Raw genomic sequence first — 19,223 nt, 5'->3', positions numbered from 1 at the left:
TAGAGAGACAGACAGAGAGATTGGTGGAAGGACAGAAAGAAAGATATTGGGTTGTTTTTAGAATTTTTGTATATGAACGACTAATGAAATCCTCGCATGTTTCAACCTGTTTAACATTCTCTGTTCTGATTCCACATCTGGTCCGTCTACACATTTGTACCAGACTCACCTCTGTCTTCACAGAGACTCTACTGATATTGTCATGTTTCTGCTTTTATTGCTACATTATAGGTGGATCCTGAAGATTTACATGTAAAGAAATGTCAATTTTGATCCTGTCTATCTCTGGCATGTCTAGGACAACAACTCATCCACAAAACTCCAAATCCTGCAGACTTCAGTAGTGTGTGATGTGAATGGTTGGTGTCTGGTAGGACTTTTCCAGGAAAAATGATAGGGTGCATAGCGTTTTCATCTTCATCATAGCCATGTACCACGTACAAGTACCATGTAGGAACCTCCCACATCCGACATTGTCTGGAATACAGCATAACAATACCATCCATCCATCCATGATTTGAACTGCTTATCATGGTCTCAGGGTCGCGGGGTTAGCGCTAGGGTTAGCATAACAATATCATTTCTTTAATTAGTTCCCTCTTCTCTGTGTCACAATTCATTCCTCCCACACACAACTTCACTGGTCTATTACCAGTGAAGTTGTTTGTGTGTGTGTGTGTGTGTGTGTGTGTGTGTGTGTGTGTGTGTGTGTGTGTGTTACCTTGATGCCGCTGCGGCCCTGCTGCTTCAGCAGGATGTTCTCTGGTTTGAGGTCACAGTGGATAATCCTGTTTTTGTGTAGTGAGTCCAGACACTGCAGGATGGAGTGAGCAAACTTCCTGACCAGGGGGAGGCTGAAGCCCTGGAACTTGTTCTTCTTTATAAGCTCGTAGAGGTTCATACTGAGGAGTTCAAAGGTCATGCAGATGTGGTTTCGGAAGGTGAAATTCTCCAGCATGTGGATGACATTCATGGTAGAGTCCTTGTCCTGCTTCCTCAGGTGTTCCAGGATGCGGATCTCCTCAGCTGCTTGGCGGTGGAAACGCTTCTCGTTGCGAACCATCTTCAAAGCCATGTGAGTGTGAGTCTTATGGTCGAAGGCCTTCACCACCTGGAGAGACCATTAAATCTGAGACGTCTGCATCAGCAGCTAGCCCTGACATTAATTCTGCAGCAGTAATAGCAAAAAAAATAAAAAAAAATAACAGTCCTGGTAGTAATACAAGATGTAGTATGATGATGTAGTAGCTTGATCAAACTTTACAACTCCCCCCTCACACTCAGACTGTCAGACACTTGGACTTAATGGTCACTGGACTGCCCTGTTGGGTTTTGTTTGTGCTGCTTTTTGTGTGCTGTGGTAGTGCAGTATAGATAGGGTGTTATGTTCACCATGCTTGTTGATATATTTTGTTCTTATTTGTATTTCTTATTTTATCTTTATTCCTATTTGTTTCTGTTTCTATTTTCTTATCTTGTATCTTGTTAGTTTTTAGTTATTAGAGCATGAGTGTCTGCATTAGAACCCAATTTCCCCTCGGGGATGAATAAAATATTCTGATTCTGATTAGTAATAGTAATAGGGGCTAGTGGTAGTAGTAGTAGTAGTAGTAGTAGCAGTAGTAGAAGAAGTAGTAACAACAATAATAACAGTAGTAATGATGGCAGGTAGTAGTGGTAGTAGTAACAACAGCAGTAATGATGGTAGTAGATATCGTCGTCTATGTGGTAGTAGCAAGACTACTATGAGCAGTAGTGGTAGCAGTAATAGTGATAGTCTTAGTACTAGTAGTAGTTGTAGTAGTTAAAGTAGTGGTACTCCCAGTACCTGTCCAAAGCTGCCTTTCCCAATGACCTTGAGGACCTCGTAGCGGTAGGCAATGTGGTCATGTGGTACGTGGATGTATGAGCCCTGGTCATCGTCATAGCCACCATTGTTGACTCCGCCCATCACACCCGAACGCTTCTTAGCATTAGGACCAATGAAATACACTGGCGAGAGACAGAGACAGGGAGAGGTTACACACACACCCAGATAGACAGAAAGACACTGTGACACACACAGAGGCCTTACCTTCAGGATAACTGAAAACTTCGTGATGTTCAAACGACGACAGTTTGGCCATGAACTGTTTCATGGCCTGGTCCGGGGTCAGCGGCACCGTTTTGGGTTTGCTGTCTGTTGACTTGATTGAGGCGCTGCTGCTGTGGCGACTGTGGGCGGGCTCGGAGGATGATTGGCAGTCAGGCAGGGGGAGCCCCGGCCGGGTGCTGAGTGGGGCCAGGCCGTTGGGTTGAGCCGTCAGAACCGTCCGTTTGTTGGTGTTGTCCTCATGGCCCTGGGTCTGAGCGGACACCTGAAGATGTTCTGACATGGCCACTTTTGCACCTCCCTGTCAGGACAGAATCAGGATTTAGTAGTTTGCCACTGTAAACCACGTGGACATCAGTGCCTCGAGTGAACTGCTTCTGCTTTCCTGACGCATGAGTCCAGAAATGAATACAGGACCCAGAAGAGAAGTTGTACAGCTCTAACACAACACGCCTGCCAGGAGAATGAGGACCCACATGCTGCAGGAGACCAGGTCTCATCCTGCTGTTGGGACAACTTGATCCTTCTCTTCCCCTCTTTGCTATTGTACGTTTGCAATGATAATGAATGGAAAAATAAATATCAGTGCTTTGAAAAACCATGCACTACATTTACTTTCTTTTGCTTTTTTCATTTAGCAAACTTTTTTTCCGAGGCAACTTTACAAGTGAGTCAGATGTTAGCAGATACACTGATGTGTGGACCACCAGGCGTGGTCATCATTACAGAAACCAGTGCATCTCGATGAAGCAGCAATAATTGGCAGCGCTGTCTTTGGGAGGGGGGCAGAGTCGGCTTGTGTTCGTCACATGAATGCGTCTCTGTGTGTGAGGGAAAGCAGGGGTTCGACCTGGATTCACCTTGTCACGAAACTGGCGAGGCGTCTCCTTCGAGACTGCCGGCTGGAGAGATGCAGTTGGCGAACGCATGCAGTACGAGGGTGGGAGTCTGAACTAGAATAGGGAATGATTGGCCACTAAACTGGGAGAAAAAGGAAAAAATCAGAAATAAAATTATAAGAAACCAGTGCATCGGCAGTGTAATCAGTGTGATGAAACAGGTAGATCAGCAGTGAAGCAAGGACTTGTGTTACCATGTGCTGGATGATGCTGACAGAGACACTATGGAGAACACACTCTGTTTACATGTGTGTGTACGACACAAAGAACAGGTTGTTAAGACTACAGCTTCAGAAGAGGTGTGCGTGTGATGTGCACAGGACGAAGAGCAGGACAATCACTGGACATCATGTGGAAGCATGGTGATGTGAGACCAGGTGTGTTGTGGGATGGTGGTTCTGGTGATAAGGTGACATAACTTGAATGTGGTCATTCCCTGGTCTGCAAGGCTGCAGTACAGTGATGTGAGACACTTTTCTGAACTGATTCCACCGTTTTAGTGACATGAACAACAAATGTCTCCAGAGGTGGCAAAACCAGGTCCAAAAAGTCCAAGTCCAAACCATGTATTTGCTCCACCAATGTACCAGATCAGCTGACTTCATCTCCTACGAGCTGCAGACTGGTGTTGATTTCAGTCAGCTGGTGTCGGAACTTCTCAACCTGCTTGATCATCATTTCCACATCACTATGATCATTTATCAGCATGTTCTGAGGTAGAAACATCTCATGAACGTCATCCACTAAATATCACCATAGTACCCATTATCAGGTATTCAGTCAAAATATTGTGATATTTGATTTTGTCAATATTGGCCATTTCCAACAGCACACAGTAGAGACCAGGGCTAAGATGGAGGACTCAGTCAGAACCGCCTCTATACCAGCTACTAGTCAGGGACAGGAATTGGTTTAATTTTGCAGAATAGTTCTTTTACGTTACCACAAATTTGACTGAAACTGAAGAAAACTGAACAAGACTCATCTTGTTCACGAGTGAGGGTAGGATGGAGCGGGAGATTGACAGGCGGTTGGTGCAGCATCAGCAGTAATACAGGCGTTGTACCAGACCGTTGTGGTGAGGAGGGAGCTGAGCCGGGAGGCAAAGCTCTCAATTTACCAGTCAGTCTTGGTTCCAACCCTCACCTATGGTCACGAGCTTTGGGGAGTGAGTGAAAATGGTGAGATCGCAGATACAAGCGGCTGAAATGAGTGTCCTCCGTAGGGTGTCTGGGCTCAGCCTTAGAGATAGGGTGAGGAGCTCGGACATCCGGAGGGAGCTCGGAGTAGAGCCGCTGCTCCTTCATGTTGAAAGGAGCCAGTTGAGGTGGTTCGGGTATCTGATTAGGATGCCTCCTCGGCGCCTCCCTTTGGAGGTTTTCCAGGCACGGCCAACTGGGAGAAGGAGACCCCGGGGTAGACCCAGAACTCACTGGAGGGACTACATGTCCAATCTGGCCTGGGACCGCCTTGGGATCCCCCAGGAGGAGCTGGAGGGCGTTGCTGGGGAGAGGGACGTGTGGAGTGCCCTACTTAGCTTGCTGCCACCGAGACCCGACCCCGGAGAAGCGGCTGAAGATGAATGAATGAATGAATGAATGAATGAATGAATGAATGAATGAATGAATGAATGAATGAATTGAAGAAAAATATTTAAATTAAGAGGAAATACAAGTTGAGTAAAATAAATTAAACACTCCTTACAATATCTATTCCGATGTGCACAAATATTGAGCAGGTGGTTAATTGGACCAAGCAGCATTACATTTAAACTGCATAGATGTCAGTAACAAACACACGCCTGACAACATGTACAACCATCCAACGCCTCACCATGAAACCAATGAAACACTTTTAATTAGACTCAGCAGCATCCGCCCAGCGATGTGAGGGCAGACAGCAGTACCACAATGCACTGCTTCTGTTAGCTTGTTGGGATGTTAGCCATCCTGACCTCTGTAAAGCCCAGTCCCATGTGACAGTCTGCTAGCATGCCAAGCCTGTTAGCTGGGCTGGCTGCTCAGTGTGTATGACATGAAACCAAAATACTTTCCAGCTTTTCTCTCATTCTCTGTCTGTCTATTATTCTCTCTCTCCTCGCTAGTATTCATTTCATTCAAAATGTTCGGTGTCTCTGTTGCCATGACAAGAGTTTCCATGGCAACCACAACCACTTTTACAAGGAAGGAGTGCTGGATTCTGTGCTGCAGGTCCAGCGGGTGGACAAGTTTCTCCGTTTTAACAGTGTGAGTCCTATGTAATAATAATAATAATAATAATAATAATAATAATAAATTAAACTTATGTAGGTGTTGGTAAGGTGAGTGTTGTTTGAAATGAAGGAGTCAGCAGTGCTGCTGTGTCAGAAACAATAAAACCTGGCTGAACCTGAGTTTTACTTATTGATGTTGTACTATCCCAGAATTAGATAGTACAACATCAATCCCCACATCCTCCAACCTTCTCTCTCAATGAAAGAGAGACGGTTGGATGATGTGGGGATAGTGAATCAGGAAGTGTGGTGGACTAACAAGGAGGAAGTGAGGGCAGCTATGAAGAGGATGAAGAGTGGAAAGGCAGTTGGTCCTGATGACATACCTGTGGAGGCATGGAGGTGTTTAGGAGAGATGGCAGTGGAGTTTTTTTTTTCTAAATTTATTTCGATTTTTCCCTTTTTCTCCCAATTTAGTGGCCAGTCGCTCCCTATTCTAGCTCAGACTCCCACCCTCGTACTGCATCATGCCTTCACCTACTGCATCTCTCCGGCCGGCAGTCTTGAAGGAGACGCCTCGCCACTTCCGGGACAAGGCGACTCCAGGCCGAACCCCTGCTTTCCCCCCCACACACACACACACAGACACGCATTCACGTGACGAACACAAGCCGACTCCGCCGCCCTCCCCAAGACAGCGCTGCCAGTTATCGCTGCTTCATCGAGTCCGGCCATAGTCGGATCTGACGAGACCGGGGCACGAACTCCGGTCCCCAGTGGGCAACTGCATCGACACAAAGCTGATGCTTAGACCCCTACACCACCGTGGACCCTGGCAGTAGAGTGTTTAACTAGATTGAGAGAGACTAAGCATGAGACTAAGGATGAGACTAAGAGTGAGACTGAGAATTAGACTAAGAGAGGGAGAGTAAGAGATGAGACCAGTGATCCTCACCAGCTAACATTGTTAACATGATTTCAAAAGGTTGGGAGGTTCTGTATAGGATATCTGGGAGTGTACCCAACTAAGATAGCTGACTCTCTGTGTGTGTGTGTGTGTGTGTGTGTGTGTGTGTGTGTGTAAAATGACACTGTTTATTTATTCTGAATGTTATCGCCATATAAAGATTTACCTCTACAGGTTGACTCTTAGTGAGTTTGTGTGTGTGTGTGTGTGTGTGTGTGTGTGTGTATAACAGGTGTAGGGTCAGGGATAGGTCATGATAATTGACAGAAATAGATAGATATAATTTAAGATCAACACACACACACACACACACACACACACACACACACACGCACGCACACACACACACACACAGACACACACACAGACACACACACACCCTGTGTGCCCTGCTCGGTGGGTTCAGCCAGTAGGGCACATGCTGGACATAAATGCAGAAGTGAATGTAGCCAATGGCGAGAGAGAACCAAGTTGAAGTTCAAGTTTTATTTATCAAATGCACAAAACCAACAAGAAAAGACATTAGAATTTAAATATAAAAGTGAAAAAATCTAAGAAAACCTGCAGTCTGCTGCAGCAGCTGAACGTCTCCTCTGCCGTCAGTTTGGGTGTAAAGTCCAGACTCACGGCTACGTTCAAACTAGATAGTTTGACACTAAAGCTGTCCCTTTGTTACAGTCCACCACGAAGACCTAAGTTGCATCTTTTAAGGAGAATGGAGTGTTTTGTCGAGTTTAGCATTTTCCTGTTAGCCGCACGTTTGTTAGTGGGAGTTAAGCCAACGTACACGGCACCACTCTCTGCAAGAGGGTTTTCATGCTCGCTCCTTTTTCTTGTCCCAGAGAGGTGTGCTGTGAGGCTACATGCTGTTTAAGATCACTCCCTTCAGGTATGGTTCACTTGTTGCTCCCATGTTTTAATGTAGAATTTCATGTGTGTTTTGTAGGAGGTGTCTTTTTATTTTACTACTGCTGTTCTTTTATTTACTTTGTTGTTTGTTTATAAAATATAAAATAGCTGGTGGTGTAGTATTTTGATGTAGAATTGGCTAATTTGACAAATCAGAATTGTAAATTAATGTGTTGAAACAGAGTAATGCAGGTAGTATCTTAGATACAGAGAGATATTTTTCAATGGCATCTCTTCCCTCAGTCTGCTAATGCCGTCTGTGGGGAAGTGCTCCATCCAGAATAAATATGCCACCTATTCGGCTGAACTGAAATTTCAGAGTCTTATCATCTTTACACAATGCAGAGCGGTAGCGCGGGCCATCAGCAGGGACAGGCCCAGTCCACTTTTATGGTGGGCTGGGTAGATGGCTGGTTGGGTGGAGGTTGATATAGAGCCTGGGTCTTCTTGATGTTTAATGCGAGACCCAGGGATCTGTATGCCTTGGCAAAGGCATCCAGAATGTCCTGGAGGTCTTCTGGGGAGTGTGCTGCGATGGTGTTGTCGTCTGCATACTGAAGCTCCATGATGGTCGTGTTTCAGACTTTGCTCTTGGTCCTGAACCTATTTAAGTTGAAGAGCCTGCCATCGATTTTGTATAATGATTGGGATCCCCCGTGGCAGCTCTTCTCCAATGAGGTGGAGTATGGCAGCAATTAAGATGGCAAACAGGGTGGGCGTGATGAAGCATCCCTGTTTAACCGCTGTACCCACAGTGAAGGACTCTGACTCAGAGCTGCTGTTGCTGAACACTGTGACTGACATGCCATCATGTAGAGGCCTCAATATTCTGGTGTATTTGTCAGGGCAGCCATATCTTGATAGTATGCTCCACAGAGCCTGGTGGTCTACCAAGTCAGAGGCCTTTGTGAGGTCTATGAAAGCCATGTACAAAGGGGGTCTTTGTTCACCGCATTTTCCCGGAGTTGGAATGCTGTAAATATGTCTGCTGTACCTCTGGATGGGCAGAAGCCACACTGAGATTCTAGGTATACTTCCTCAACCAGTGGTAGCAGTCAGTTTGCAAGGACGTGAGCGACGACTTTGCCTGTTGTTGACAGGAGTGAGATGCCCCTGTAGTTTCCACAATCTGCCTTGTCCCCCTTCTTGAATATGGCCACTATGAGATCATCCCTGAGCTCTGAGGGAAGTTCCTCTTTTTCCCAGACCTTGAGGATAGCATGAATGTGGTGCAGGAGTTCTGGTCCACCTTCCTTTAGAGGGTTGAATATTTGAAGACAAGATGGCCACTGCGAGGCTGGCCCCGGTTCCTGCTCTGCTGCTGTGTCTTGCACTTTTGTCTATGTTTTATATCAGAAAAGCATCGTGTCTATGGAAATGCAACTGCGAGGAGTTGCTGTACATCAGGAGGGCTACATTTGGCAATCTGGGACTATCTGAAAACATTCCAGAGGATATACTGGTTGTAAACAACACTGGATCGCCACCCTGGGGAAATACACCTAGCACAGGGAGACGGAGAACAGGGGTTCTCTCCAGGTTCAGGAGACGGCCCTATCAGCCCCCAGTACCGGCACTGATCCTATCCAACATACGATCCCTCAAAAATAAAATGGATGAACTTTTGTCATTAAGACAAACCGACAGAGACGACAGAGACTGCTCAGCCTTCTGCTTAACCGAGACTGCATGGCTGGATCAACCGGTCCCTGATCAAGCAGTAACCCCCCCAGTTTCACTCTCTTCACAGCCACAGGTTGGGCAAACTACCTCACAAGTCACGAGGTGGAGGTGTTTGTCTCATGGTCAATCAGCGCTGGTGTAACAACACAACAATCCTTCGTCGCTGCTGCTCTTAAGATCTTGAATTCATCAGTTTGAAATGCAGACCACATTACCTTCCCACACAATTCACCTCAACTGTATTTGTTGTGTTTACACCCCACCACAAGCCAGTGCTAACACAGCCATTAGCCAACTCTCGCAACACATTTCTCCTGTTGAAAACTCCAACCCTGACACGTCTGTCATCGTGTTAGGTGATTTCAACCATACGAATCTTTCTCACGAACTACCGAACTATGAGCACCGAGTCACTTGCCATAGCAGAGAAAACAAAACATTGGATCGCTGCTACATCTGTTTCAGATGCTTAGCGTGCATTCCCGAGGGCTCCACTGGGGAAGTCCGACCACGCCGTGTTACTCCTCATCCCAAAATACAGACAAAACCTTAAATCCATCAAGAAAACCTCCAAATCTGTCAGGTCCTGGTCCTTGGATGCCATTGAAACACTTCGAGGGTGCTTTGAATGCACTAATTTAGTGCAGCTTGCGACTCCCTCGATAAACTCACTGACACAGTGATGTCATACATCAAGTTCTGCGGGGAGATGTGCATCCCTACCAAAACAGTGACATTGTATGGCAATAAAAAACCCTGGTTCTCCAAAGAATTACACCTCCTACACAAAGAGAAGAACTGGGCGTACAAAAACAAAAACAGGGATCAGTACAGAGCAGCCAAGTATAGGTAGCATGCTGCCATAAGAAAAACAAAGTCCAGCTACACAACAAACTCGAACAACAATTCTCTTCCAGTAACTCCAGAGCAATATGGAAAAAACTTAAGGAAATTACAGATTACAAAAAACACCCCGGCTCCCCTCCAGATAATAACCATAACCTCCCAGATAAATTAAATACATTTTATGCAAAGTTTTAAGAATCCTATTCCACCAGCCATCCCTCCTACTCCTTCTCCAATGCCACCATTCTGTATCCAGGAGGATGAGGTGAGAGCTACATTCAGGAAGCTGAACACTAGGAAAGCAGCAGGGCCAGACGGCATCAGTCCTGCTTTGTTGAGCCACTGTGCAGCACAACTGGCCCCAATATTTTCCACCATATTTAACATCTCTCTAAGCCAATGTACAGTCCTACAGTGCTCCCAACTCTCTACCATCATTCCTGTGCCAAAGTCCTCAAAGATCACCTGCCTCAGTGACTTCAGACCAGTTGCCCTAACATCTGTGGCCATGAAAGCATTTGAGCGCATCATTTTGTCACATTTTAAATCTTGCACCTCCCCGGTGATGGACCTATATCACTTTGCCTATCAAGCCAACCAGGCTGTTGAGGGTGCAGTTAGCATAGCCCTGCACCATGCCCTGCAACACCTGGAATCACCAAACACCTACGCACCCATCCTGTTCATAGACCTTAGTTCCACCTTCAACTCCATCAACCCACTCAAACTCTTTACCATACTCTTGGATATGAACATTGACCCAGCCATATGCCAATGGATTCAGAGCTTCCTGTGGAACAGACCACAGGCTAACCTCACACGCTCTTACCCTCAGTACAGGCGCTCATCAGGGCTGTGTTCTCTCCCCCTGTCTCTTCTCACTTTACACCACGCACATTACATCCACGGCTAGCTCTGTTAAAATAATAAAATATGCAGACGACAAAACCATTGTTGGCCTCATCTCCAACAATGATGAAACCCAGTACCGCACCAAAGTAGACCAAGCTGTCACTTGGTGCTCAAACAACAATCTTCTGCTTTATACAGCCAAAACCCAAGAACTCATTATTGACTTCCAATGCATGCCGAATCCTATAACACCCATACAAATGAATGGAGACCCCATCACCACCACCGACTCTTTTAAATTCCTTGGAACATACATCAGCACCAACCTGAAGCAGAAAACTAACACTGAACACATCATTGCAAAAGCTCAACAACGACTTTACTTTCTTAGGCAGCTTAAAAAATACCGAATCAAACATCAACTTCTCGTTCTGTTTTATTCAGCCATTATCGAGTCGATCATAACATCTTCTAATACAGTATTACAGTATTATAGTATTACAGTATTATAGTATTACAGTAGGGTACGGCGGCACGGACAGTCAAACATGGAAAAAAATGCAACTGATTGTCAACAAGGAATCCAAAATTGTAGGCAACCCACTCCCCTCAGTTGAATCTCTACATACTAACCAGACTGTAAAGCGAGCAGGGAAGATCACCTCTGACCCCTCACATCCTGCTCATCACCTCTTCCAGCTCCTTTCCCTCAGGGAGGCGCTACCGGTCATTGTCAACTAAAACTAAATGCTTTACAAACAGTTTTTCCCCCTAGCCATCATGACTCTGAATTCCTCCCTGTAGCCCCTCCTCACACGACATTGGCATAAACACCACCATTCACCTGTTATGCCTGATATGTTTATTTCTGTTATTGTGTAACTGTATTGTTTGTGATAATATGTGGAGTGTCTGTTGCTGTCTATGTATGTACTGTGCTGCAGAGTGTAAAGCGTACCAAAAACAAATCTCTACTTCTTAGAGCAGTTCACGAGTGGTCCACCTAAAAAGTTGATAAAAAGTTGTCTTCATATGAAGTCAGATGTAGGTTATTGCAGGGTTAAACAACTGCTCAAAGAGCATTTTGGGAATGATTACAAGATTGCTGTAGCCTACATCCACAAGGTCTTGAGCTGGACACCTACCAAGCCAGAGGATGGAGAAGCTTTAAATATATTTTCACTTTCTAACGGCATGCTGTAATACCATGACTGAAGTGAGTTACATGGAAGAACTGGATAATGTTGTGAACTTACAGGCTATCGTAGCAAAGCTTCCATACAAGCTACGTGAAAGGTGTCAAGCTGTTGCATGTAGTGTACAGGGGCAATGAGACAAGAGAGTCAGGTTTAAAGATCTGGTTGAGTTAATAAACAAACAGGCCAAAATTGCACTTCATCCAGTATTTGGCGATATAAAGGATGGCACAACTGCTAAAGGATCCACAACTAAACAAGACGATCATAGAGCACAGAAAAGAAGTGGAATCAAGAAGTTGTCCACCACAAGCGCTATACCATTGGATCATCAAACGAAAGATGCAGTGCAAACATAACACACGAATCCCATCACACCTACGACAAGGACATGTCTCTTCTGTAAGGGTGAACATGCCACAGAGTCATGTAGTAAACTAAAAGACAAGCCACACAAAGACAAGTTGGAATTCTTGAGAGGCAAAGGACTGTGTTTTAGCTGCTTGAAGCATGGTCCCATGAACAAAGCCTGTAAAGTAAAAGTGAGCTGTCAGGTGTGTTTCTTAGCTCATCCCACACTGCTGCACATTAAGAAAAGGAACATGGTTGCTGAGCCAAAGAAGAGGACTGATAACTGTGAAGGTCAAACAGTTTTGAGTGCATTTGTCTGTGCAGAGTCTGGGGGTTATGAGCTTACTGGGGCCAGAGAAGATGACTGCACAATCACAATAGTTCCTATCCAAGTCAAGGCCAAGAAGGGAAGTGTGGTGGTGCAGACTTATGCTTTTCTGGACCCAGGGAGCTCTGCCAGGTTCTGTACAGAGGCATTGATGGATAAGTTAAAGATGAGTGGAAGGAAGACCAACATACTGCTGAGAACCATGAACGAAGAGAAACCTGTATGCACTTACGTGGTGTCTGGCTTGGAGGTCAGCAGTTTGTCAGGCGATCAGTTCCTTGAACTTCCAGATGTCTTCACGCAAAGATCAATACCTGTAGGTAAAGAAAACATACCCCAGCAGAAGGATCTTGAAAGGTGGTCTCACGTCAAAGAAATATATCTCCCTCAAATTAAGGCCGACATTGGACTGCTCATTGGAGCAAATGTACCCAAAGCTATGGAGCCATGGGAAGTGGTGAGCATTATTGGTATTGGACCATACGCTGTAAGAACCAAACTAGGTTGGACCGTGAATGGGCCCTTAAGGGAAATCTGCAGTCATGCAGATATGAGAAAACCGATGAAGACAACGGTGAATCGTATATCTGTGGCCTGTTTAGAGAACCTGTGGCTTCAACAGTTCAAGATGGATTTCCCTGAGGGAGGAAAATATGATGAAGTAGAGATGTCTAGAGAAGATCATCAGTTCATGGACATGGTCATGGAATCAGCTAAACTGGCGGATGGTCATTACACCATATGTTTACCTTTAAAGAGCAAAATGGTCAACATGCCAAATAATCGCAAGATAGCTGAACAGCAAGCACACAACTTACAGTGGAAGTTCAGCAGGAATGCCTGCTTTCAACAGGAATACATAGATTTCATGGAACAGCTTGTTCAAAAGGGCTATGCAGTGCAGTTGTCTAATGAAGAATCGACACACAAGGAAGGGAAAGTGTGGTATATACCGCACCATGCAGTATACCACCCGGGGAAATAGAAACTGAGAGTTGTGTTCGACTGCGCTGCATCCTATCAGGGCACATCCTTAAATGAGCTGCTTCTTCCAAGGTCCAGACCTGACCAGTAGTCTAATTGGCGTTGTAATCCGATTCAGACAAGAACCCACTGCAATCATGGCAGATGTGGAAGCAATGTTCCCCCAGGTTAGAGTGCCTGATGACAACTCTGATTTACTCAGATTCAGGACAGGTTGTTGTTGAATGATTGTTTTTTGGGATTGCTAAAAGATGCTTATTGAGTGTTTGTACTTTGACAAGTATTGTTTATGTTTAGAAAGATTTCAAGTCTGTTTTTTGTTAATCTTTTTTAAATAAAGACTTGCTTTAAAATTCAATTCTCTCTCTGTTTCTCTTTTTTCTTTCAGAAAATGGGCCTTTCAAGCTGACTGGCGAAATACTGGACTGTGTGCTTACCAAGCACTTCCTTTTCATATTTTGTAACATCAGATGTTTGATAACACAAATGCCTGTTCATTTTATGTATTGATGTAATTTGATATGGAATTTGTTATGGATGTGGTAATTGTTCTAGGCTTTAGCATTATCAGAACAATTAGGGGCCGGTAATGTAGGAGCCAAATGTCTCCTAATGGTTAATAATTAATGTTTTAATTAGTAATTTGAATAATTAGTTTAAATACTTAATTTCTACACATTGTATACTTTAGGTAACTGCTTTCTTTATGTATGTATTCAGTTTGCTGTGTAGTCTTAAATAGTTGCATGTCACTTTAAGAGCTGGAGAAGAGTGTTCCTGGGTTAACGCCCTCTGGTCAGGGGAAGTAGGCGGAATAGCGAGTTGCCGAGAGGGAAGAGTGGAGCCACACGGTTTTTCTGACCGTGCATAGCCTACGTGTACTTGTGCTTTGTGTATATGTGTATTAGGTCAGGTTAAAAGTTATTATTTCATGGATGCAATTCATTATTTCACTGTATGTCTTCAAGCAAGTTTAAATAAATATTTAACACGCAAAGGAAGAATCACTCTTGGACCAAACAGACAAGTGGAACAAGCGTCAGCCATAAGGCTCTTCTCTTTTATTTAGTTTAGTTTATCGGGATAGTTATAGCAGCCCTTACAGCATGTTTAACTTTATTTCACCAAGTATGACCTATACCATGTTTAACTTTATTTCACCATGTATGACCTATACCATGTTTAACTTTATTTCACCATGTATGACCTATACCATGTTTAACTTTATTTCACCATATATTACCTATACCATGTTTAACTTTATTTCACCATGTATGACCTATACCATGTTTAACTTTATTTCACCATGTATGACCTATACCATGTTTAACTTTATTTCACCATATATTACCTATACCATGTTTAACTTTATTTAACCATGTATGACCTATACCATGTTTAACTTTATTTCACCATATATTACCTATACCATGTTTAACTTTATTTCACCATATATTACCTATACCATGTTTAACTTTATTTAACCATGTATGACCTATACCATGTTTAACTTTATTTCACCATGTATGACCTATACCATGTTTAACTTTATTTCACCATGTATGACCTACACCATGTTTAACTTTATTTCACCATGTATGACCTACACCATGTTTAACTTTATTTCACCATGTATGACCTATACCATGTTTAACTTTATTTCACCATGCATGACCTACACCATGTTTAACTTTATTTCACCATGTATGACCTATACCATGTTTAACTTTATTTCACCATATATTACCTATACCATGTTTAACTTTATTTCACCATGTATGACCTATACCATGTTTAACTTTATTTTACCATGTATGACCTATACCATGTTTAACTTTATTTCACCATATATTACCTATACCATGTTTAACTTTATTTCACCATATATTACCTATACCATGTTTAACTTTATTTAACCATGTATGACCTATACCATGTTTAACTTTATTTCACCATGTATGACCTATACCATGTTTAACTTTATTTCACCATGTATGACCTACACCATGTTTAACTTTATTTCACCATGTATGACCTACACCATGTTTAACTTTATTTCACCATGTATGACCTATACCATGTTTAACTTTATTTCACCATGCATGACCTACACCATGTTTAACTTTATTTCACCATGTATGACCTATACCATGTTTAACTTTATTTCACCATGTATGACCTACACCATGTTTAACTTTATTTCACCATGTATGACCTATACCATGTTTAACTTTATTTCACCATGTATGACCTATACCATGTTTAACTTTATTTCACCATATATTACCTATACCATGTTTAACTTTATTTCACCATATATTACCTATACCATGTTTAACTTTATTTAACCATGTATGACCTATACCATGTTTAACTTTATTTTACATTGCTTAGATAGATGCTTTAAGTCCATGTGTAACAGAACAAAGGTAGTCTTATAAGGTATCTTCTCCAGGTGAACTAGTGAAGGCCTATTGTTCACTGTTGGTTGATAGCAGAGGAATGTGTGGCAGACTCACTGAGTGTAGCAAGTGTGTACACACTAATCTCAGAAGTGGCCTTGTTGGATGAGAGCTGGAAGACATGTCAAGAAGGAGGGGAAGAACAGACAACTGCCCTATAAGAGAGAATGTACTGTACTGATCAGCACGCACAAGCGTCTGAGCTTGTGCGTGCTGATGATTGAACATATATTAAAATCGTGTGACAATACTGTAAGAGATTTTTGTCTCGCTCCTCATGTAATGTTAGAGTGGAATTACATAACTGCCACGACAGGAGACACTGACTATATGGGAAAGAAAGTATTGGACATGGAGAAACCTGGCAAAAAAAAAAGAGGAAGGCCAAGGAAAAGATGGAGACCAGATAGAGGAGGACATGAGGAGGGTTGGACTGCAGGAGAGGGATGCGTCAGACAAAATGCTATGGAGGCCAGAAATCTGCTGTGATGACCCCTGAGAAACAGGGAACAAGCCGAAAGAAAAGTAGTAGGAACATATCTCGACCGTCCCTATCATAAATTATGCCCATGTACCGATCAGACAGACAGACAGACAAACAGACAGACAGACACATAGATAGATATATAGATAGATAGATAGATAGATAGATAGATAGATAGATAGATAGATAGATAGATAGATAGATAGATAGATAGATAGATAGATAGATAGATAGATAGATAGATAGATAGATAGATAGATAGATAGATATAAGTTAAATGAGACAATATTTTTTGATATTAACAGTCAATCAAATGACTGTAATGTGAAAACATTGCTTGTCCTGTCAAACACATCGAGAATCAACACCAAGTCTACTCAAAACAGTAACGCTACCTGTTCAGTCCTACTATGAACAGTAACGCTACCTGTTCAGCCCTACTCAGAACAGTAACACTACCTGTTCAGCCCCACTCAGAACAATAACACTACCTGTTCAGCCCTACTCAGAACAGTAACACTACCTGTTCAGTCCTACTCAGAACAGTAACGCTACCTGTTCAGTCCTACTCAGAACAGTAACACTACCTGTTCAGCCCCACTCAGAACAGTAACGCTACCTGTTCAGCCCTACTCAGAACAGTAACACTACCTGTTCAGCCCCACTCAGAACAATAACACTACCTGTTCAGCCCTACTCAGAACAGTAACACTACCTGTTCAGTCCTACTCCGAACAGTAACGCTACCTGTTCAGCCCTACTCAGAACAGTAACACTACCTGTTCAGCCCCACTCAGAACAGTAACGCTACCTGTTCAGCCCTACTCAGAACAGTAACACTACCTGTTCAGCCCCACTCAGAACAATAACACTACCTGTTCAGCCCTACTCAGAACAGTAACACTACCTGTTCAGTCCTACTCAGAACAGTAACGCTACCTGTTCAGTCCTACTCAGAACAGTAACACTACCTGTTCAGCCCCACTCAGAACAGTAACGCTACCTGTTCAGCCCTACTCAGAACAGTAACACTACCTGTTCAGCCCCACTCAGAACAATAACACTACCTGTTCAGCCCTACTCAGAACAGTAACACTACCTGTTCAGTCCTACTCAGAACAGTAACGCTACCTGTTCAGTCCTACTCAGAACAGTAACACTACCTGTTCAGCCCCACTCAGAACAATAACGCTACCTGTTCAGTCCTACTCAGAACAATAACACTACCTGTTCAGTCCTACTCAGAACAGTAACACTACCTGTTCAGTCCTACTCCGAACAGTAACACTACCTGTTCAGCCCTACTCAGAACAGTAACACTACCTGTTCAGTCCTACTCAGAACAGTAACACTACCTGTTCAGCCCTACTCAGAACAGTAACACTACCTGTTCAGTCCTACTCAGAACAGTAACACTACCTGTTCAGTCCTACTCAGAACAGTAACACTACCTGTTCAGTCCAACTCAGAACAGTAACACTACCTGTTCAGTCCTACTCAGAACAGTAACACTACCTGTTCAGCCCTACTCAGAATAGTAACACTACCTGTTCAGCCCTACTCAGAACAGTAACACTACCTGTTCAGTCCTACTCAGAACAGTAACACTACCTGTTCAGCCCTACTCAGAACAGTAACACTACCTGTTCAGTCCTACTCAGAACAGTAACACTACCTGTTCAGTCCTACTCAGAACAGTAACACTACCTGTTCAGTCCAACTCAGAACAGTAACACTACCTGTTCAGCCCTACTCAGAACAGTAACGCTACCTGTTCAGTCCTACTCAGAACAGTAACACTACCTGTTCAGTCCTACTCCGAACAGTAACACTACCTGTTCAGTCCTACTCCGAACAGTAACGCTACCTGTTCAGCCCTACTCAGAACAGTAACACTACCTGTTCAGCCCCACTCAGAACAATAACACTACCTGTTCAGTCCTACTCCGAACAGTAACACTACCTGTTCAGCCCTACTCAGAACAGTAACGCTACCTGTTCAGCCCTACTCAGAACAGTAACGCTCCCTGTTCAGTCCTACTCCGAACAGTAACGCTACCTGTTCAGTCCTACTCAGCACAGTAACGCTACCTGTTCAGTCCTACTCAGAACAGTAACGCTACCTGTTCAGTCCAACTCAGAACAGTAACACTACCTGTTCAGCCCTACTCAGCAGAGTAACACTACCTGTTCAGTCCTACTCCGAACAGTAACACTACCTGTTCAGTCCTACTCCAAACAGTAACGCTACCTGTTCAGTCCTACTCCGAACAGTAACACTACCTGTTCAGTCGTACTCCGAACAGTAACGCTACCTGTTCAGTCCTACCCAGCACAGTAACGCTACCTGTTCAGTCCTACTCAGAACAGTAACGCTACCTGTTCAGCCCTACTCAGAACAGTAACACTACCTGTTCAGTCCTACTCAGAACAGTAACACTACCTGTTCAGTCCTACTAAGAACAGTAACACTACCTGTTCAGCCCTACTCAGCACAGTAACGCTACCTGTTCAGTCCTACTCCGAACAGTAACGCTACCTGTTCTCCCTACTCAGAACAGTAACACTACCTGTTCAGCCCCACTCAGAACAATAACACTACCTGTTCAGTCCTACTCCGAACAGTAACACTACCTGTTCAGCCCTACTCAGAACAGTAACGCTACCTGTTCAGCCCTACTCAGAACAGTAACGCTCCCTGTTCAGTCCTACTCCGAACAGTAACGCTACCTGTTCAGTCCTACTCAGCACAGTAACGCTACCTGTTCAGTCCTACTCAGAACAGTAACGCTACCTGTTCAGTCCAACTCAGAACAGTAACAATACCTGTTCAGCCCTACTCAGCAGAGTAACACTACCTGTTCAGTCCTACTCCGAACAGTAACACTACCTGTTCAGTCCTACTCCAAACAGTAACGCTACCTGTTCAGTCCTACTCCGAACAGTAACACTACCTGT

General features: G+C 43.8%; 1 protein-coding gene across 1 annotated transcript in view; it reads right to left on the bottom strand.

Annotated features, from left to right (window-relative positions):
- dyrk2 (dual-specificity tyrosine-(Y)-phosphorylation regulated kinase 2) overlaps nt 1-19,223 on the bottom strand; it is a 65,664-nt gene that overhangs the window by 5,834 nt on the left and 40,607 nt on the right. Inside the window, exons 3-5 of the mRNA XM_056277393.1 lie at nt 2,075-2,393; nt 1,829-1,992; nt 722-1,111 (exon numbers count right to left, since the gene is read on the bottom strand). Of these exons, the coding sequence (XP_056133368.1) occupies nt 722-1,111; nt 1,829-1,992; nt 2,075-2,393 (873 nt within the window). The remainder of the gene's footprint in view (nt 1-721; nt 1,112-1,828; nt 1,993-2,074; nt 2,394-19,223) is intronic.

The sequence above is a fragment of the Lampris incognitus genome, chromosome 3, assembly GCF_029633865.1.
Source record: "Lampris incognitus isolate fLamInc1 chromosome 3, fLamInc1.hap2, whole genome shotgun sequence".
Classification (NCBI taxonomy): Eukaryota; Metazoa; Chordata; class Actinopteri; order Lampriformes; family Lampridae; genus Lampris; species Lampris incognitus.
Note: the sequence above shows the minus strand (reverse complement) of the source record. Positions and strands in the feature narration are given on the sequence as shown.